The 23602-nt window shown below is 30.4% G+C and overlaps 1 protein-coding gene across 1 annotated transcript in view; it reads left to right on the top strand.

Annotated features, from left to right (window-relative positions):
• The window catches only part of LOC113558750 (hemicentin-1-like), a 318777-nt gene that overhangs the window by 286801 nt on the left and 8374 nt on the right, over positions 1-23602 (top strand). The window contains exons 9-11 of the mRNA XM_026964278.1: positions 2203-2362; positions 11608-11901; positions 15653-15970. Of these exons, the coding sequence (XP_026820079.1) occupies positions 2203-2362; positions 11608-11901; positions 15653-15970 (772 nt within the window). The remainder of the gene's footprint in view (positions 1-2202; positions 2363-11607; positions 11902-15652; positions 15971-23602) is intronic.

Genomic DNA, 23602 nt, shown 5'->3' with positions numbered 1-23602 from the left:
TCTATGAGATTGTGTTTATCGAAAGTAATAAAAAGCACTAGGTACCGTTTAAATCTTAAAACCATTTTCTGCATATTATTGTACCAAAAATGGCACATATTAGTTTTTTGTAGTTTCTATTGTTGAAAATAAAGTTACAACATTACTACATATACGGCCAGTTACATCTACCTAGTAGTAAAATTGTGAACTTCAGATGAAAAATAAACGACTGAAAATATTATTGCTGTGCAAAGTGAAAAACTACCCACTTTATGTTACAACAATAACAATTTGATACTAATGATACTATCGTTCTTAGGTAAAAAAAAATCTATCTTGTAGTACTTTTTGTCCAGAATATTTTAAAAATAAGTATGGATTTTTAAGTATTATACTTATTGAAATATTCAAATATATATCATAACCTAATTATGTGCCAAAAATTAATCCTTAATCAACTTTTAAGGGTAGTTTCACTTAAATATTTTTTAAATATTATTCCCATCCTCCTGGTATTTTTTACAATAAGTACATTTTTATCGGGAAAAATAAAAATTCATTCAGAAAGAGATTTTTTCGACTTTTTATGATATTATATATTTTTTTTTTTTTAACCAATTTCGGTTTTTATGGGCAACCGCTTAATGTGGGCAAACAGGGTTGGTCCCAACGTGCCCACATTAAGCGGAATTCACTGTATAATCAAGTACCTAATTATTAATGATATTTTGAATAATCTGTTATGAATTACACAATTTTAATGAAATAATACTATTTTTAACATCAACAATCATCATGGCCTACATATTATTTTATTAATTTATAAATATTTTATTAATATGATAGACCACTGACCAGTATTTTACAAGAACATGCCATAATAATGTGTGTCATGAAAATTTAAATTTTATTTCAACCCATACAACAATAAAAACCAAACCATTTTGATTTGAGATAGTCTATCAAACTGTTGTAATTCTAAGGATATATTGTATATTTTTTCGCTATTAAATATGTATTTATTTTAAGAAATATAGTAGGTTGAATTGAATTTTGATATAAATAAATCTTAACTAGGTATATGTTTTTTATAATTTAATAAAGAAAAACTTACGAAGAACCTTGTATTAAACTTTAAATCTTTTTTAATTTTAACCAAAAATTATATCATACATAAACAATAAATCAAAATAAACTAAAAAAAAAGTAGGAAATTGTATCATTTATATCTAGAAAATGCTTACATCAATATCTTATGGAAAATAAAAAATAAAATATGAAAATAATATTGATAACAAATAATTTAAGATTTACTTGTGTAATTAAATTAAAATTTTTTTTTCACTGTGGTTGTAGCGCAAGCGCCTGTAAATTATATATGCATAAAACAATTTAAAAATTCTAGTTAGAAAAAAGTTATTTAATTTGTTAAGTTTTTCTGTTACATTTTGTGTATATATAAATAGAGAGAGATAGAGACAACTAACCTAGTGATTTTATAAATCTGTTCGCATTTTCAGACGAGCGGTTTTTATTCAATGGCGCTTCAAAGCATGTGTATATAGATACGTAAAGAAAGTGTAAAAATGATAAATAAAAAATACACATAGCCGCCGCGAGCCGTCTTCTATTCTAATATATTATCGTAAACTCTCTATTTAATCCCGTTTCGTTTATCCGTTCTCGCGATATATTTTTCTTTAGTAAAAATTTAAGTTTAATATAATATTAAGGTGTTATTTCCATCAGAAAAAAAATTAACTGTCCTTTATATTTAAAGGGGCGTCTTCAAAACTGAATATTTTATAAATATTTATTAGGTATTGATAAAGTAATGGTGACGTTTTCAATATACTTGAACATATACATAGACATGGCCCCTTTATGGTAAAATAAAAACTTGGACACTTGCATAACTATATCTAACTTGTGCACTGCAGTCGGTGTGAATCTATACACATTACACTCATATCATAATAATACATTATGAACGTTTTAAATCTTAAATATATTTTGAATTTTCGTTTCTTATATAATCAATAAGAGTATAATTTAACTATTATTGTTGTTAAAGCACTTTGTACTATGTATACGCATTATCCACACTACATACGGTATGAGCATCTGTGTTATACACACGGATGTCAATAGTTTGACTTATATAATAGGTATATATAATATTATTAATGCGATTTTTTTTATAAATACATTTGATTTTAGGGTGCCACGTTGAATCTTAACTCGTCGACGAGAACAATGAAAAGCGACAACAATTTGGTTTTGCAGAGAGTGACCAGAAACGTTGCTGGCAGATACGCTTGTCGAGCGACCAATTCCGAAGGGGAATCGTATAGCAACGAACTAAGTCTACGCATAAAATGTAATGTATCTATCTATATACATAAATAAATGTATATGTGTTTGTATGGGGCTTATAAACTTCAACACTACTGAACTAATTGCGAGACCAAATTTTGTACACGTATTTCTCGAAACTTCTTTTCAAACCATATAATATAATATATATATATTCATATAGGATGAATCACACAGGAATTTCGTTTTGGTGAAGATTCTTCTCACGAAAATCGAAATTTCTTATGTTTTTAAATATATTATATATAATAAATAAATAAGAGGCTTTTATTTAATCTCTACATATAAATTATATATAATAATAAGGTAAAATTTAATCAGGGAAATTAAAAAATTAACTCAATAACTACTCAAATGATTTTGACGAACATTTTGGGGGTTGTTTTTAGAGATATCACGAAAGTTTAGAAAGCACTCTTAACCAAAAATATACTAAGTGCAGTATTCAATCCACTACAGGCGGATTGCTCGTCTCGATTAAATTAGTTCACAAAGTTAGATACATCAACGCTGAATTGCCCGTGAACTAAGGTACACTAAAACCGAGATACGCCAATATTGAATATACATATAGGTATTATTACGATACCTAGCAGATAATATTTTTGTAAAACTGTCAGGAATTCGAATGATTTGAAAATGTTGAACTGTTCTCAACTATCTGTCCAAACGCGATCGTGACATTTCCAGGTTTATTTAATTTATAAATATCTATCGCAAAGCGTATATTATTCTGACCAAATCGTTGTAATATTATTTCAAAGAAACCATTTATTGTATTGTTTAAACAATAAAGGTAGCGTATGCAAATAATTAACGTGTTATTATTCGTCTCAAAACTACATAATTTGTTGAATGGAAATTAGTTATTTTACTTTCTTAATCAACCGCTAGAAACATAAGTCACACTGTGTGTTGTACAAGCTATTTTCAATACAATACAATTCAGTTAACATAATATATGCGTATTCAATATAACGGACCGATACCGTATTGAATACTCGAAGTCTCGAAATTGAAATTTTGTAATAAGTTTGAATGATAAGTCCGATGGTCAATATTACCGCGTGTACGAATGTATGAAACCGTGCTAAGTATTTAACAAATATACCTATAGCCAAGTGTGCTTTGTATAATATCTCAACAAATTAATGTAATATCAATCATTTTAAAATTTTAGAAACTCTCTCACGTGACAGTGTACTTTCAAGCCGTATCGAAACCAAACGGAATCTATATTGTTTCCGATAACAGAAATTGCGCAAAGCCAACAATTATTGTGTGGTCAATCTGCGGACGTAGCCCTAAAAATAAACCCACCGGAACTGTATACTGCCGGTGAACGAATCTTTATCACGCGGAAACGCCGCCGGCCGAAAACAAATTATTTTTTAATTCGTTCCACTTGAGTTATCGTTTCCCCGACAAAATAATATATACGTACGCACGCACACACGTGACGCCGCACGCGTGTCCGTTGCCGTATACACGCGTATATGTAATAAAACAAACGAACTAACGAACACCTATACTATGGCTGTGTGTATGTGGTGCGCGTGCGCGTGCACATAGATACGGTATCGCGGGTAGGATGTGCCGAGGGGATTTTCGCGACTTAACCCTTTCCCCCCGGCGTAGTTTCGCCGGTCCGGTCATACCGACGTTCGGCGCGGCGAAGCTTCCTACGCGACTGCCCCCGGTCCCCGTCGTGTTTCCTTTATTGTTGCAATAAATAAAAACATTTTTGAACAAAAAAAAAAAAAAAAAACCGAACGATAAAAATATCCTCGTTTCCTTGACGGGTCACGGCGTGGCAGTGGTGGTGACCGTGGCGGGAACATTTTACTCCGCTGCCGGATGTACCTAAAACCCATCCGTTTTGTTTTGAATACCGCGAGCGCGCTACTTGGTACGCCGGACAATATATAATATTTCTGTTATTGTTATACTATCGTTATTATTACTATTATATTATCATAATATGCGCTCGCGGCATAAGTGTAAAAGTAGTCATAATCGATTGGCGCTGCGGCTTCCGACCATACGATATATTCTTTTTTTTCACCGAACGATGGTTCGTACAAATCACTAAAACGATTCGTTTTATCGCATGTCTCTGTTGTCCGATTTATTGACGTTTACTTGACGTGTCGGTCGAGTCTGAAAATTAAAGTCGATGCGTTCATCGCGGACCATATGCGGTTATAGTTGGACGCCCGAGAAAATTTGTCGGGTTAAAAACGTGTTCAATGTACTGTGATGACTAAAGTCAGACGAAATCTTTATAGGCTCACCCGGTCCGTATTAATTGTTTACTGGCCGAGAGTGGGACGTGGTGTACAAGGGAGACCGATACGCGTACAGTGGAACATCGTTGTCGGTGATTAAATGAAAGGGTGTCATCTGATTTGTATTTTACTGGACGTCAAAATGGTCGTTAACGGGTGTGTGTCGAAGATCACCAGCACGGTCGGTGTTGTGGAATTCGATTTGTTTTATGAAACGTTGTCTGGTGAAACACGAAAAAAAAATCTGTACTAAAAATTAACGATAATCGAAATCGCCGGAAGTATGTTGAACATTGTTGAAGTGCACTATAGGTACTTTCATTTGACTGGTGTCTAGTGTTAACGGAGCTCGTATAATAGAAAAATGAGCTTATTCCTATTTCACACGAATATCCGGTAAGTGTCGACTGACACTTTCATCAGAATATAATATACGAGAACAATGTTTGGAACATATTTAACCTGTGTATTCTTGTCGGATTTTTTGATCATCATCTGTAGCATCTATAATAGGATTGGCTACGTCTGGCAGTAAAAATATGACTTTCCCGAATAAGAGAAAGTTATTATTCCAAATCATCGTGTGTTACGCCATTGTAAGCTCTAGCCAGCGCGCCAACGTATGTATACAACGAAACGATTACATCTTCAGATTATTTGTATATTTCATTGTGTAGTTGTTACCACGCGGTGACTGCGAAGAGATGTTATTTTGAACTATTGTACGTAATATAAATGTATAACATACCTGATGACGCTGATTGGAAATTGATTAATCAAGTCACAATGATTAAAACCGTGTGTCCGATTATATAATATTAGGTCTGTGAAAGAAAACGATAATGGTCATTAATATCATTGTTGTTGTATCGCAATTGTGGCGACCCGCCTCCTGACGGCGTAATATAATATTACTGAGGTTAATTTGGGTCGCTGTAGAGAGATCGCGGCGTTTTTTTTTTTCACTGGAGTTTCGCGCGACGTCTGGCTGCAATGCGATCATAACACGTTAAACCATTACCATAAACACTCGTTATTGCACGACGAATGGTCTCTCGGTGTATAGAGACCGAACGCCGACCAGCAGTCGGTCCGAACACAACACGCAATACATATCATTTTATAATTCGTACATAATGACGACGTGTACAGTGTGCATGCGCGACATTTAATAAGTTTTCCGGAGAACGCTGCAATATCCGGTCGTCGGCATACCACATAAAATATATTATGCGCTAGCGAGTCCGGATTTTCCAATAACACGTCCACAACTCCGGGGACGTGTCTCGGCGAGTGTGTGCGTGAAATAATGAATCGTTTTCGGAAGGGACCCATCCATCAATTAAGAACGAACATTTCCGCGGTCGTCTCTGTGGTATTTACGCGCGCACATGCCTATACCCACGAAATTAACCCAGTCTCACACCTGCACAATGTTCTTTTCGGCACCGATGATCGCGCAGTCGTACTGCACGCGGTGGCTGTATTTGCATAATAATATTATGTACTATTGTCTATGACGCGCTATTATCCACACGAACGTGGATTTTATTGTTATTCGTGCTGATGTCCGTCTTGCAATGATGACGTGAATTGCCAGCGTAAGACCTACTTTCTGTTTATTGTAAATTGAAAATATTATCTCGTGGACTTTATAATATATTTGTATTATTAATATCTTAAACTACATATCTCACGATGCCATATCACCGTAATGTAACCATTGGGTTACCAACCTGTACATTTTAATATTAAATATTTCGCGAGCAGTAACTGTCGACGTATGTGTGCCTTGTACCGGGCTGGGAATCAGATAGATAAAAAAAAACTAAGAGAGCGCGAGTGTGTGTGTGTGTAAGAGAGACGGCAGACATTATAGAAATTAGAAATGCGTTTTCTCGTACTCGTGTGTGTTCGTGTAACACGGGGGAAAAGCCTACTGCTATAGATAAACGGGTCGAATGTTCGGAATGAAAAACGTACAGTTGTAATATAATATTATTACCATATTATGGAACGGCGGTGGCCGCCGACTATATAATAATATATCTGTACAAAAAGATTCCTCGCTCTATCCCTGGTCGTCGAATGAATGTAACATCGTTGTATATAAGATACAGTGTATGCGCGCGTGTGTGTGTATGTGAATTTATGCACTCGCGCAGTAGCCCTCACGGCTTTTTTACTATGATTTCCATGATGTTTATCTGAAGATGATAAAATATTATTCCATTACTGTGATAAAATCTCAAAAATAAATACATACAATACGAGTTCCTACAATTTAAGTCGTACATGTTTTACATGATACAGTAATAAATAAATTCTTCATAATAAAAAAAAAAAAAAAAACAATATAGTTTCAGAGAGAGAGAGAGAGAGAGAGAGAGAGAGGAGATAAAGGGTGATTAAGTACATCACAGTTGTTTTAGAATAATGAAAGTAAACAATACAATAGAAAATAATGAATAACGTTTTGTTATTTTTCGATAGATAATATTGTTATTTTTTTAATATATTTCGTATAAGTTTTAATAATATCTGGAATCAGTTATGAATTGTGTAACGGCGTGTATGATAATAGTTATTTAAAAACTCTAAAAATAGCAATTATTTTATAAATTGTTTACAAAAAAATTGATTAAAATCGTTAGACGGTATTATTAAAACTCACGATATGAAACTTATCATGCCATTAGTGTTTATTTGTTTTTATTTTATTTTACCGTATGGTTTCAATTTAATGTACCATGCGACCCGTGACTAACTTTATGACCAAAATAAAATAAATACACTTAATCGCACGGTGTAGTGTATTGTGTCCACGACTACTTAGGTACCTATTCTATCCGTTACACTATAACAACAACAATAATAATAATAATATATACTTGTCCGAAAGGATATTTTTTTTTAATTCTCCGGAGGTTTCTCTATATTGCGACGTGGCCGAAAATAATGTACATTGAATTTATTGAGCATTAATACAATATAACAAAACAAACACTCTCTATGTCATGCGATATATTGACAAAAAAAAAATTACTATATTACTACTATATTTATTATTGTTTTATGTTTTCGTGTATTACCTAGGCGCTTAAAATCTGAATTACCATGAAATACCCTCACGTAAAATCACACATGCGCGCGCATAATACACACACACACACACACACAACGTACCCATTTTATACACGATTCAATAATATATTTTAACATAATACCTATTATTCGGGTACGCCATACTATATACATAAAACCGATTGGAGTACTGTTTTCCGATGTATGATCGATTGTGCGAAAAGTGCTAATGATTTATTACGAGTATTATTGTTGTTAAAACACAAAATATATAGTCAGTTATTTTTTTATAACGCGTATTATAATAACGGCTCTTTCCGCGTAAAAAATCGGTAAATATTCCGCTGAATTTTACCATCACTGTTGGTCGTTGTCACGATTTAACGCTGAAATATAACATAAACTTTCGTGGACTCGTTCATCTCATCGTATTATATAATAGTATAAAATATATAAATTTGTTTGAATACACACAGGGGATGTTATATAAACTATGATTTTATCCTGTCTAGTTCGTAATGTAATAAATATAAAACAAATAGCAGGTATGGTTTTAATTTACCTATGTTAGTAAAGAAAATATATCGCGGTATATTATTATTGTAGTCTTATCCTTTCCAACACTTTTTTCTGCGCTTAAAAAATAATGATATAGTTCGTCTTACAGTGTAATTTGACGTTATTGTGCTTGAAGCATTTTTTTTCCATCTGAAATACATTCATAAAAATGTGTATTTTATTTGTTATATTATTATAACATGTGTGCCTTCGTTTTTCTTATGCATACATTGCTCTGAGACACCGTGTATTTAAGTATAGGTATTTCGAGTCATAGTCGCTAACATTTTATTTTTTTACAGTTTTCTCGATTTTCTGGGAATATCGTTTAAGTAAAAATAACGAACACCAGTCAGAATCAGTCCACTTTAAAATGTATTCTCAGGACGTTTTAAAAATATTTACGGTATTTCTATCATTCTATGTTTATTTCGTGATAATTTTTTTTTAACTTTTATTGTTTTTGCATTGTTATTTCCTGTTTAGTATCATAATTAATTTTACATTTTTAACTAAAATAATGTAAAATATCTAAAAAAGTTTTTGATAAATTTTTTTATTACCGTATTATACAGAATATGATTCATCTATACGTATTCCTATTTTTTCCTTTAAAAATTAATTTATTAGAATATTCTGGTTTTTGGAATTTAAAAAAAGTAACGTATTTAACTACCAATTCAAAGGCCATGATATCAATTATATAGATTATTTATAAGTATATAATACAATAATAAATGCAAATATTGACAATTTATACTTATTTTTTTTAAATAAAAATCAACTATTTTATAATAAGAACGATATTGTTATATATATGCATTGATGTATTTAAATAAAATAATTATTACTTATAACTAAGTTATAATACATTTATTATTGTACAGTATATAGATAATATATAGGTACTAAAAATAACAGACCTTACAAATGGTTTCACTAAAATATAAAATATATTATGCAATATTAAATCAAGTACGTATTATACTCGGACAATTTTTACAAATTATAAGATTTGTTTAGATAAATGTTAAATATTTTTATGGTTTTTTTTTATCATAATGGCCTTTATACCTATTGCCATTAGACTTATTATCCTTAGTACATAAACTTAAATAACTAAAAAACTACTCATTTTGATTTCGATTTAGATATATCATCAACATCTCGAAAAAAGTTCGCTAAACAATTTATAGGAAAATGGGTGATTCTCGGTTGAAAAAAAAAGTTGGTATCGTCGGAGAACACTCTTTTTTTTGTAAATATTTAAATATATATTATATCGCTCAAATATATATGAACATTTCAAAAATCAGTATCTACTTGAATCAATTCATTATTAAATGAAAAATGTGGATGAGTATACTTAGTGAATCATCATGTATAAAATGTATTGACACTAATACGAAATGCAATAACATCAAGTAATATGAGTATAATAATAATGAAATGTTATTTGAGCATTGAGCTGTTACAAGATTGAAATAATATTGACTCGGCGTCATAAAACGTGAATATGAATCTACTCACCAGCAGATTGGTTGTGCATAAAACAAATACACCCTAATTAAATTCCAATTCGTAGCTTTACAAATATATATAATATTATAAATTCATAATACATTCGTATACGTCTATTTTACGCTAATATCGTACCCTCATCAATATATCTGCCCACGAATAGTTCGTATTTCGCTGTTCGAAAAATATGCATTAAACGTAGGTACTAAAGGTACCTACACAAAAATAAAATAAAGTCGTGGTTGACACATAATCGAATGTATTGTAATTTACGGCATTCCAACATTTCCCGGACGGTGGTGATTTTTGGTTTAAACACAATCTACCTGAAATACAAACGATATTGGAAAAAAGTATTCGAGAATAAAATACCCCATATCAAAATGCTCAAGGTCAAAGTATCCTACATATGTACAAAATGTATAGTAAAATAACCAACGGATAGGAAAACAACGAAATAAAAAAAAATAACTAAAACAGTCTGTTTAAAAATAATAATATTTTTAAATTATAAGTAATAATAAATTAAAATGTATTCACATTCAAAACAAAAATCTTATAGCATTTTTAATGATTGCTTAAAGAGAATTAGGGAACGTTGTGGATCTACCGTGAAAAAAAAAAAAATTTAAGAGTCTGCCTGAAAAACTAAAACTACCTTGTCGTGAGTATCTACTAACGACTACTCTCTGTAAAAAAAAAAAAAAATATAGGTACAATTTAATAGATCATAATAAAATCTAAGGTATGTGATTTAAAAAAACGACTAAACAAAAAAATCTTTGAGACATTTAGTTAATCGTAAAAACAATTAATGTTTTTAATATATAATAGTGAAAAAAGTATCTAATAGTACTCACATAGACATCTAGTATATTATATTGTACTAATTGGACTAAATTTTCAATTTTAGATGCTAAATTCTATGGTATAAAACTAACCATGCCGTATATTTATAAAATATCGAAAAATATACTTAGTATATAATAATCACTCATTATTAAAATACGTAATAAAGTAGGTTATAAGTAGAATGAAACCAATTCATGTCTTAATGAGAATGTTTTAATCGTACCTGTGCAAATACTACAGATCCGAGCTCCGATATACTTGGTTATAAAATGAAACCACTCTGTTTTTTGTCTAAAATAACATTCTAAAATGCCAATTAGTAATTGGCAATATTGCCATTAGGTTATGCGACAGTTTTCAACTTTTCAAGACGAATTCTTGGAATTGAAATACGCATATGTTTTTTTACGAATATCTTCAGCAAATACGAGTAAATTATCTGAAGAAAAGGAAATAATCGTTATAATCGTACAGTTTGAATTAAATTAAAAATATTTGATAAGCAACAATAATATAAAAGCACAATGTTATATGTTTCCCTGATAGCCAGAAATTATTATTGTGATTCACTCATACCTAAAAAAAAAAGGGGGTAATTTAGTCCCTATTTTAGTATTTTTTGTGAGTAAATTTCGGTTGTCCCGAAAATTAAAAATGTATAACGCTGTTCGAAACTTTTAACTTTCAGTTATCTCGAGGTAAACACAACGTCGCTTTGCTATTTTTGCATTTTACCAGTCCATAATAACGTATAATATCTTTCGTATACCTAATTATTATATACCAGACCTCGACTTTACAGCGTGATTTATGATATTATAGGATCAGATAATTGTACTTTACCGTACATCATATAGTACGCAGAAAATATAATATTATGCATAATCCGAACCTATATAATATCGTATACAAATTGCAATGTTTGCTTATGATCCCACTTCCGCAGATGCACCGGGCTGCAAGACAGACCGGGTGATGGTGATCGGCGCGTCCCGGGGCGAAAGCATGGACGTGCCGTGCGAGGTGGACGCCGATCCGCCAGCCAAAGGGTTCCGGTGGAAGTTCAACAATTCGGGCGAGACGATCGACATCGGTCCGGAACGGTACATATCCAACGGCACGTCCAGCGTGCTCCGGTACACACCCGTCGCCGACCTCGACTATGGCACGCTGTCGTGTTGGGCAATGAACGGAGTCGGCCACCAGTCCGTACCGTGCCTGTTTCAAATGGTTGCCGCCGGTAAGCACTTTAATTCATTTTTTATGTCCAGAAATATTATACGGATAAATAATTATTTAGGTGGAGAAAATACTAAAATTATCCGCACTTTCTGAATTTTTTTTTTGTTAGTAGAAATAATAACACAATCATTTCTTACACTTTAAGAGACCAATATGGATATTTTTTTTCTCAAAAAATGCTGATAGTTTTAAATTAAAGTTCTAAAAATGTGTGAAATATTGATCTCGAGTTTTTCAATTTTTTTTTAAGAAATTTACTATGCATATTGGACTTTATTGTTTTTAGAACTCTCCCATAATTCCATCAGTATAAAAACATAGTCACAAATAACTTGAAACGAGGACTATGATTTAGTACATTTATCTTAATTTTAAAATTTCAAAATTATAACCATGAACAGTAATGAGCAACAATATCGACTATCGTTTGTTATTATTTCTTAAAATATGAATTATCTTAACACTTGAATCATTTTGTACTTGACAATTAATGATCTCGAATTTATCAATACATAACGTACTATAAATATTAAAATAATATTTGATTTGGTGTTAGTTTTTTATTTCAGAACGTTGATTTATTTTTAAAAATATATAAGTTATGCCAATTAAAAATAAAATGTAAATGCCAATTATCCTTTATTAAGAATTATTTTCTCGTCGTTTTTAACGTATTTTTTTTTTCTTAATATTCAATAAAAATTATTTTAAAACCGAATAGATAACACTAACGTATTCCCGAAATGATTAACGCAACGACGAATAAATACTGTTTAATCTTTATAAATAAATTTACTATACAATGATAATAAAAGTATATTTCTATTATAAGACCACGAGGTATAATTATTGAAATATCGTTATTCATTTTATATTTGTTTACACTATGTATAGGTAAACATTATAATTGCTAAAAACGATCTATACATTGTATTATATTATATTTCATCATAATAATTTGTACTGGGTGAATAAAGGAAAAAAGTGGGTGTGGATACCGCTTTGTTATACGCAGTAGGTGTCGAGTGGATCACTGTAATGGATGTGTTAAATTTGAATTCAACGATACATCATTGCAAATTAAGAACGATTTTGAGTAGAAACGCCCAGAAAACATGAAATCATTTTTTTTATATATACTGCCATTAAATTAATTGAATAGACTAATAGTATTATGGTAGATTGATTTAATTCTTACTAAAACATTGCATTTATTAAATTACGTATTAATATTAAATTATAATAATAGGTTATATTTGTACTTAATGGTTCATACCATACTACCTTTATTATTATTATTATTAATTTTTAAATCAATAGTACCTTATCGTACAACAGTGTAAATAGGTTCATGGTATAAGTAGGTAATAGTTTAATAATTTAAATTAATCTATATATTTAGAAAATACCATTGTGTATAGTAAAATTAATAATATGTAATATTTCAAGGCTTTCTGTATAATGTTTTAAAATTATAACAAATTAACTAGCATCGTTATTTTTTTGTTTAAAAATGTAATTTTTCAAATTTTAACTTAAAATGTCTATAAAAAACCAAAGGATGTTCTTTTATATTGTTTTAGATTCTTTGATTTTAATATAAACTATATTTTATTAGCCACCTTGTATTATATGGTATTTTATGGTTTTTCATTAATCTAAAGATATTATACTAGTAGTAATTGAAAATAAAATTAAATAAAATCTACAATTTCATATCTTTTAATAAGCTCAAGAAAAGTCATACGATTTATAAAATGTGATCACGCATAGAAAATAAACATTATACATATTTAGTTATGAATATAAAACTATTTTTGCGAAGAATTTTTCTTTAATTTTTATTTGTTTTGCCCGATTATTTTAATAAGTATTGTAGTTTTTGACTTATCGTGTATACATATATATATATATATATATATATTCAAAGTTAGATTTTTTGGAATTAAACTTACAGAGCACAAACTATTTTTTTAAATTTTAAATTTATTTTTACATAAAAAGTCTTGTTGAGATAATAGTTTCTTGATAATAATATATGGGTTTGGAAGATATGAGGTAAATTGACGTTATTGTGTTTTTTAAATATTAATAAATCAACATTTATAATTATTTTAAATTATTTTCTCGAACGGCTATTATTAAACTGTAGGTACTTTTTACTTTTTTTAAATTAAATTTAATAACAGTGGTTATACTCAGATTCTATTGTTTTTATTTTTTTTTTTTTATAAGTACATGCTTATTTTTTAAAAATATATTAAAAAAATATTTAATAACGTTACATTTACAGTAAACATTATATGCGTGAAGTCACGCAATTATTTCGATTAGAAAATTTAATAAAATTCATGTTCCATATTTTAATAGGTACTTTGGTACTTATAGACAACAAATTGCAGTAGATGATAATATAGTGATACATAGTTTTTATAACAAAAACTGTGCCAAAAAACGTTCGACGATTTGTTTTTTTATTATTATTTACGTTGGTTCGGCCGTTCAAGTTTTCTTAATGAAAAATAAAATATTAATAACAAAAGTTCGTAGTGTACAAAACGGAACACGAATCGATTAAAAACACTGACAACATAATTTAACGCGTTTTTTTACCCAATATATTAAAAAAACATTTTGTTGCTGTAATAATTATTACACTTTCGTCGATGGTTGTTTCTATATATATAAAAAAAAAAAAAAAATGGTGTTCACCTACAACGGTGTAAATCATGTTTTTTTTTATTGTTGTACTTGTATTATGTTCAAATCGATAGCGTTTTACAAGTGATGCCTCGTGTTATTATTACCAAAATTATATCATCACCAATACCACGTGGCACGCGATGTACGTGATGATTATTATATACCGTGACAAAACCTCAATAACAATATATAATATTGAGTAATAGTAAGATGTGCGGCCTACCGTAATTGTTTCGTAAAGCATGGCGTCTATTCAAAGCTTTTATTGAAAATACATGCTCAGCTATAATCTTTATGGGTATATACCTTTTAGACATACAATTTTGATGGAACAAAAAAAAAATAATAATATACTTTAAATAGCATAGCCAAAATCAACTTTTATTCTCTCTAAATATTGAACATAGACACACCATGAAAATTAATTATTTTTTAATAATAATTGAAAATAACTTAATATTTTGATAAACAAATTCTATAAGATTCGTATAGTTTTTACACAACAGTGTGTTTAATTATGCCACAGACGACAATGGAATTTAGTAAGAAATTTAGAATTTCTAATGTATTTACACAGTTAAACAAAAAATTAAAATAATTTTTAAAAAACATAATAATATTGAATGGAAAAAGTCAAATTATGATTGAAAGTACAATAACGTTAAACATTAAAACGTTTAAATGCCCGAAAACGTAAAAACGATATACAAAGTGTAACAGATAGAACTGACTTTTGGAATAATTTTTGTTCTAATTATTATTTTCAATTATTTTTTTTTTGTCATTAAGACACCTTAGTGCTACATGTATAATTTATTTTTTTTTTTGTTTATTTTAAATACTGAAAATAAAAAATATTTTTTTTTCTTCCTGCAAAGTGTGCGGTTTTAGACACGTAACTTAGATGACTTGACCGCTTACAAACGTGACGGTCGTTACGCCGGCATGGTGTTAATAATAATATGCCGTCGGATCGCTTACTATAGTATAATAATATAATACGTATTAGTTTAATAATATCGTTTAATGCATCCATCGTATTGCAGGTAAACCGCAGTCGGTGCACAACTGCACTGTCCGGAACAACACGGACGGCGCGGTGGACGTACAATGCGAACCGGGCTACGACGGTGGACTCCAGCAGGTGTTCGTGCTGGAGGTGTTCGCCGAGAGCCTGGACAGCCAGACGGACGGCGAGATTCTGTACCGGAACATGACGGACCGGACGTCGCCGCGGTTTTCGCTGGGCAAGGTCGCGCTGGGCGTGCTGTACACGGCGCGCATGTACGCGGCGAACGCCAAGGGAAAGTCCACTGCCGTCACTCTGCCCAGATTTTCGTTTCCCAGCTCCGAGAACCAGATGGGTGAGTACCACCGCCGTCTTCTGGTTTATCATACATTTTTCCATCGGGTTTTCTACCTTAAGTTTTCAGACAGTGTGCCATTCGTATATAATACCTACCTAACGATAGCATACGTCAATGGTTCTAATCTAAGAAACTCGGTTATTACACATTATACACGATCGCTTATTGAATTTATTTATTTTACCAAAAATATATAAATTAATTTCCTCGGTAAAAGTTATCGTTTGTTTAGTCATATTACCTTTGTCAGATCTCGTGTTTTATCATTATGACATAACGTATCGATAAATGTTTTAAATCATGGATAAAGTTTTTACTCGTATATGTAAATGTATTTCTTATTTTTGGATAGGATTTCGAACACAGTTTTTTTCTTCGTTACTATGTCTATGTTTGATCGTATTTGAGATGTTACAATTATTCTAAGAAAGTTATTAAAAGTTATCTCATTGTTTTTTTTATTGTGATAAAATTTTATGCCAATTGTAATATTTAAACATACATAAATCGCCATTGTTTTAACAAATACATCTTCAAAAATTAGGGTGGTGAATGTTTGGACAAATTGACCCAAAGCCAAGCATAATAATATTATACGTGTTATTTCTAAAATGTGTTCATTGGCCTTTGTGCTGTGTTTCGTGTCGGAGAAGACCCCTGGTATATGTATAGCCGATGTGAGGTGGACAAACACTAAGTTCTTTTTATTTTGGAGGGAGGGGGAGATTAGATTCCAAAAATTATTAAATTCTTTCCTAAATATTACTTAAACTGGAGCTAATTTTTTTTTTTGTATAGTTTCTGATGTACGGGGACGATTTGTTATTATGCTTGATATTATTCAAGCACACGAATGGTTTTCACATATTAAAGATTTACCAAATAATATATTCAATAAGTTTTCAAAAACATAAACATGATAGAAAATTGCGTTTTACTAAAATTTATTATAGTTGACTAATGAGAGTTGGTACTACCGTAGGGTATAATAATATAATCTATACATATAGTTCATTTTAAAAATATGTTTTCTTTATTCTTATACAAAACTTACAATTTTAATTAGTTTCAAATTATGCCGATTATAATATAATATTGTAACAGTACATCACTCACTAAAACAATCCTTATCAAGACTACATAATATCAGCCAATCAGAACACGCCCTACAGGAAATTACAGTAGTCAGAGCCGTTTTACAAAATATAAGTTCTTCCAACTACACCAACAACCCGACGAATACGGCCATGGATAGGGGAGGTCAGGACAAATATAATGAGACCATCCCATGGCCGTAACCAAAAAACCCAGCAAACAGCACGCAGATCCGTACCGACGGGAAACACAAACACCACGGCGGCACACACGATAGTTTACTAGTCGGTACGGCGCACGGGTTATATACCGGTCGATTTCCGACCACATACTACAGTCTTCAATCAACACAATGTCTTTTACTATAACGTATTTGCAATCAGTACGAAGAAAAGAAGAAAAGAGGGAACACCGAAGCGACACGACGACCAGCCGCAGTCCGAAAGTAACATCGACAAGTATACATCGAACGAACGTTCCCCGTACGGACCGTGAGCAACCCATACGGACATACGTCGCCGCACTCTTTCTGTACGGGACGACACCGCAATCGGCGATCCAGACAGTCCGCGTTCTTCACACGGACCACGAACAACATAGTATACGGGTAGTTCCCCCCAATTCGCCCACGGCCGCTTTTGAGAGCTTGCCTTCCGGGTCAGATTCACGATAATACAAGACCGTACCCTTATCTGTATATCCTCTATGCATATGACCCTAAGGTGCCGATAGGGCGGAGCTTCCAGCTCGTCGTGACCATACGCCGTATCCGGCAGCCCGGCTGCCGCGTTAGCGTATCAGCCCGTTACGTCTGTACATACTTGTATAAATTTATATGAAAATAAATAGAAAAAGTGATACCACTAACCAGAGCGTTGTCATTCGCTTTTAACGAAACAAGCGAGAAGGCTATTGTTTCAATATGTTCAAGTATACCTGCTTAGTGGTTGCTTAATTACTTAATCTGACATTAATTTACGCTTTTGTCGTGCTAACCGATATTGTTATAATTGTATAGCATTTAGATATGGCGTTTTATATTAAGCCGTATTATTCTCGGATAATAGTCATTAAGATTTTATTTCTTCATAGATCACAGCATTTTAAATGTTCTAACCATTATATTTTTATTATTTTTATTGTTCGTGGAATAAAAAATCTATTTTCCTTAAATCTAAAATAGAACAATGACTTCTTATTGATCAAATACATTTTTTTTAATTCAAATTTCGATATTCATCGAGATAGAATACATTTTGGTAAGTTCATCGATGCTCAATGCAGCACAATAATTGACTTCATTGATTGACGTTTTCTAATTGTTATTGTATCAAATTTGATATCAATAATATGATATTATATTCCCATTCGTACGTATCTATTTATACATCCATATACTATTACTATTATTATTATTATTATTATGAGATATCCTGCAGATATTTATTCTACGTGTTGTAGAAACCATAATGATAATGTCATTATAGACTATGGATAATATTTGTATCTAGACGTTGCAATCGAAGTCAATCCATATGGTGTATATTATGTACATTTGTTATTAGAGGAATTGCGTAGCTATGATTCAATAATATGTCTAAATTAATACTTGATATATATATATGGGAGTTTATTAATTATAACGTTTCCTGTCTCATGTCTGCCTATAACCCAGAATGTCGATTCCATGTTTCAACCATGACACATATCATAGTTGATTTGGTTGTTGAGTAGTATGTATTTTGGTAAGTTAATAAACAAAAATAAATAATGTTTGTTATGTATGTTTGGTTGTGGGTAAAACATACTACTTTTTATACATTTCACCAGTACTGCTTATAAAAACCATATTGTAAAATGATCAGAATAATATGTTGTATCTCATAATAAATATACACCGAAGATACTCAATGGTGCCAGAATATGTAATATTAAAATATATCGATGAGCATATATAATGAGTATAGATGAGTAGATAATAAGTAATAACTAAATTTTGAATCTAAAGATTAGAATAATGTTATTATATTATGATATACATATTATGTATTATTATCTTCTAAAAAAGGTTTTGTCAGAATATATTTTTTGATTGGTTCTTCTGTGACACTGGAAGTATTAATTAAGTTAGTTTAAAATTTATTTTATCTAGTCTCAGAATTAAAAATAAAAATAAAAATAATAGATTTATAAGGTATGCCTAGTCTCCATTATGACTTTTATATTGATTAATTGTATTATTGGTGCATAAATTGTAGAATTTATTTTTAAAACAATGTTCAACGATCTTATGCCAGTTAAATCAATTTACAAAACAACAAAAAATGTTATAAAATTATAATTATATCTCCTACGAACAATTTAAACACACCTTTAACGTGTCTATTATTAAGATAAATTATCACAACTTTTGATAATATCAATAATTTATTATATAAAATGTATAACTAATGATAGTATATTATTGATAATTTTGTGGTTTTAAGTGTTTTCACAGAGAAAAATATATTTTGGATGTAAGTTTGAATAAGTTACTCATCATGCGTAGCTTATTGAAAAATGGACTTTGGCTAAGGTTAACCAAATACTTAGGACATTTTATTATATAACGTATTATATAATATTATAGAAGTACGTCGTATAATGTAATAAAGTTGTTAGTGGATATTTTATAATATTTATTACAACGTGGTAAAAGTTATGGATTAAATTTATAAGATTGTACTATAATTTAATAAACATACGCTGTCTTAGAAAAATAGTATATTACCTTTAAGCACTAACAATCTAGATTATGATTTATGATTTATTTGATTTAAAGTTTAAACTCTTCTTTTGTTTCTATTTTTTGTTATTTTTCTGCGATAAAAATATTCAATACTCTTAACTATTCATATCCGTTAGATTTGCTCAATATCTTTTACAAAATAATAGATATTTTAAAAACATATATTATCAATATATTACATTTTTTAAATGTAATGATTTTGTTGTCATAGCATAAAATTAATTTATGGTAATCGTTATAAAGATCAAATGAAAATTATATGTTTTTAAATTGAATAACTTGATGTAGACAATTCTCAAAAGTATATTTTTCTATATTTTAATGATATCACTGATTTTCTAATGCTTTCCTAATGCTGTGTTAATTTTGAATGACAGATTACTAGACAAAGTGACACCTAAATCCTCAGCCAGATCTATCCTTGAAAGTAGTATGCCAACAGTAATGTAATTTAAAACACTTGATTTTCATTAACTGTTACGTGAAGGAGACATTTGAAAACATTTTGATATATTTAACTTTAAAATATATTATTGTAACATAAATTTACAAAAAAAAAAAAAAAAAATAGAATGACATAATGTAACATAACATTATGTGTATTAGAATATTATTATTATAAGTAATAAATAAAAAAAAATTCTTTAAATCGTAAATAATGTCGAAAAAAATACTTTGCGTGTGTCCTATATGACTTATTACCTATATAATATATTATAAGTTAATTTAGTCGACTTTAAGTTAGGTTACAATTGGTACGATTGAAATAATAGTATATTCTTTTGGACCTTCTTTAATAATAATATCATTCTATGTAGATAGATGATGCAATTTTATTAATAATATGATGTGTAGCTCACGAGTTCGAAAACTGTACGTAGTTTTTCAGCCTATGTCCGCACACTGCCGTGTCGGGCGATCTCGGGTTTGATGTATCGACGAGTGCTGCTCTGTATGCGGCACATAATAAAATTGTAAACCAAAATCGATACCAAAGTGTTGAAAAAAAAAGAACGACCTCACCTGGCCTAAACTCACAGCTATAGTGTTCTTGTTTTTGTTGTTTAATTTTCGCATTTAACGACACAATTAACCTAATTTTTATGGCTCGAAATACTTCGTTGTCGCCAGACCAAGGGCGCAAGCGAAGGAATGCGTAAGGTTTTATTTTTTTATTATTTTTTTCTTACGATTTTTGTTCGCACGGAGTCGGGTTTAAGGCAAGACCCGATTCCGATAAAATTAATGGTGTTTTTCCGCGCACCAGCGATAATAATTATATTCATTTTTCCAAAAAACTGTAGCGCAATAATGATGGTTGTATATTTTATAAAAGTTCGTCAAGTTCGGAAAATGTCTCAATACTATTAATTGCATCCAATTAATTACATTAATTACAATATATTATTTCGCTGTTTTCCAATTGTATATAAATCTTAGAATATATTATTATTTCGTAACGATTCTAAAGAATTTTTTTCATGATTATTCATACTCAACGCTGTTTCTGCGTGTTGCTTGCCAGTATTTAAACAAACCTTCACTGACTATTATCATTGTGTAATATTATTTTTTAATTTGTGATCTTTGTTTTGCATCATAGTCGTTTAAAATATCTCTATACCGTTTATCTAATTATAAAGCTTTTCTAACACTACAATCGTATTATTATATTTTTTTTAAATATATTATTATTATATTATTTTATCGACACAAAACTAAATAAACAACCAAAAAAATGTTTAAAACTATATAACGATTATTCACTACGTCGCGTTGAATATATAATATTGTTGTTAACTCATACTATTGGGATATATTATAAGTATGCGTTTATTCGATATTATATGAAGTGTTACAACTGAATAAATGAATATTTTGTTGGCTTACATCCGGTAATATTGTGAATTTTTTATAATAAAAATAATGTGATACCATAATAATACACACAAAGCTTTACTTAAACAACAATAAATGCTAAAATGCTTAAAACTATTTCAATAATCATACGAATTAAAAGAGACGATAATCTTATCGATTCACAGTAAAAAAAAGTATTATGTGTGTAAAACTACACATTGTTTTATATTTTTACAATTTATGGTTATAATCAATGATGAACTAGTAAACTACTGTTCAAGACGATCTTTGTCAATTTATTAAAATGACGCGATAATACACCAAAAATAATTACTAAAACACTTTTTCGGTATGTCTGCAAGCATTATAATTTAAATTAAACGTGGGTACTGTATATGTTGTATGTTACAAGAGTGACGTGTTAACAACACATACAACAAAAATCTGGAATAGTGTTAGTCCTCGTGTTTCTTGTAAACTCATTTTTTTTTCGAGGATGAGACAGCAGTGTCAAACAGTCTACTGTATAAAAAAAATACCTAAAATATCATTTCCAATTAGCCATCAATGGACGAACCGTAATATAAACGGCTTTATCGCGCATCGCATTGACGGAAACGCGCACTCGTTAAATAATAATTCAAGTCCGCTGCAAAGGTCAGCATAATGGGGAAAAAACCGTTGGCTTAACTTGAATAACGGTTAAGCTTACCTACTTATATACACGATATTATATTATATATATATATATATATATATAGTGTTGGACGAAATGACTCTGAAAAGGTGTTGTGGGAACCGTAACCCTATACGAGTGTGTGTGTGTTTGTGTGTGTGTGTGTGTGTGTGTGTGTGCAAACGCGGGCGCGTCTCCGAGAAAAGGATTAATTGAAACTTTCAAGATGCTGTACAGGCACAAAGGAATCATATTACTAGTCGTAGTAGTAGTATGATACTTTCGTCGACTCCTCAGAAGCTATATTTACCTCGTTGGTCTTTTCTATGGGAGGTGTGGCATGTGTGTGTATATATTTATATATATATATATATACTATATAGATGGCCGGTGGTGGTGAAGAAGACGCTATATTATTATTATGTGGGTACGCGAACTCGTGAGAGGGGAAACAAAATGAATAACTGAAAAGAAGTCTGCGGTGAATCGAGATGGTTCTCGTATAATACATTAACATATAAGTATATACGAATATCACAAACTAATCTTTCAACGCCAGGACTTTACAAAACCAATGTGTTCATTAAAATGTAATAAATACGATGACGATCCGTACATAGCTTCCCATGATTTTTTTTAATCTAAAACGAAAACAACATTCACGTAATTAATATTATTTTGATATCATTATTTTTCGATATCCCAGTTATGGTAGGATTTTAAAAAAAAAATGAGGCGAATCTCACATACTGTAAAATTTAAATATATTCGTATTATTGTTATTAGTTTTTGAATCTTATGTGTAGACTTGTTACAACGCGTGTTTTAAACCAGTCGTGATACATTTATATATATATATATATATTAAACAAGCCAGCTCTAGAGTTATTCAATTTTCTCTATACGACGACGACAACGACGCTTAAATATCATTCTATAGTAGTTGAAAATTCAATCTTACCGCATTGTATCATGCGGGGAGATACTATTGTTATGCTCACTCCAGCTTTTTTCCCAGAAAAAAAAAACGTATTACCTACGGTTTTTCTGAGGATTCACGTGAATATTTTAAGCCACCGTACATAAATGCTATTATAATATGCGAATATTATATAATATGATAAGCACCCTATATTAAACTGTCCAAGGGTCGTGCGGCATTCTGCTGTTTAATTATTAACAACCGTTCCTGTATCCTTTTTAATAAAGT

This window comes from Rhopalosiphum maidis, chromosome 4 (assembly GCF_003676215.2).
Source record: "Rhopalosiphum maidis isolate BTI-1 chromosome 4, ASM367621v3, whole genome shotgun sequence".
Taxonomy (NCBI): domain Eukaryota; kingdom Metazoa; phylum Arthropoda; class Insecta; order Hemiptera; family Aphididae; genus Rhopalosiphum; species Rhopalosiphum maidis.
Note: the sequence above shows the minus strand (reverse complement) of the source record. Positions and strands in the feature narration are given on the sequence as shown.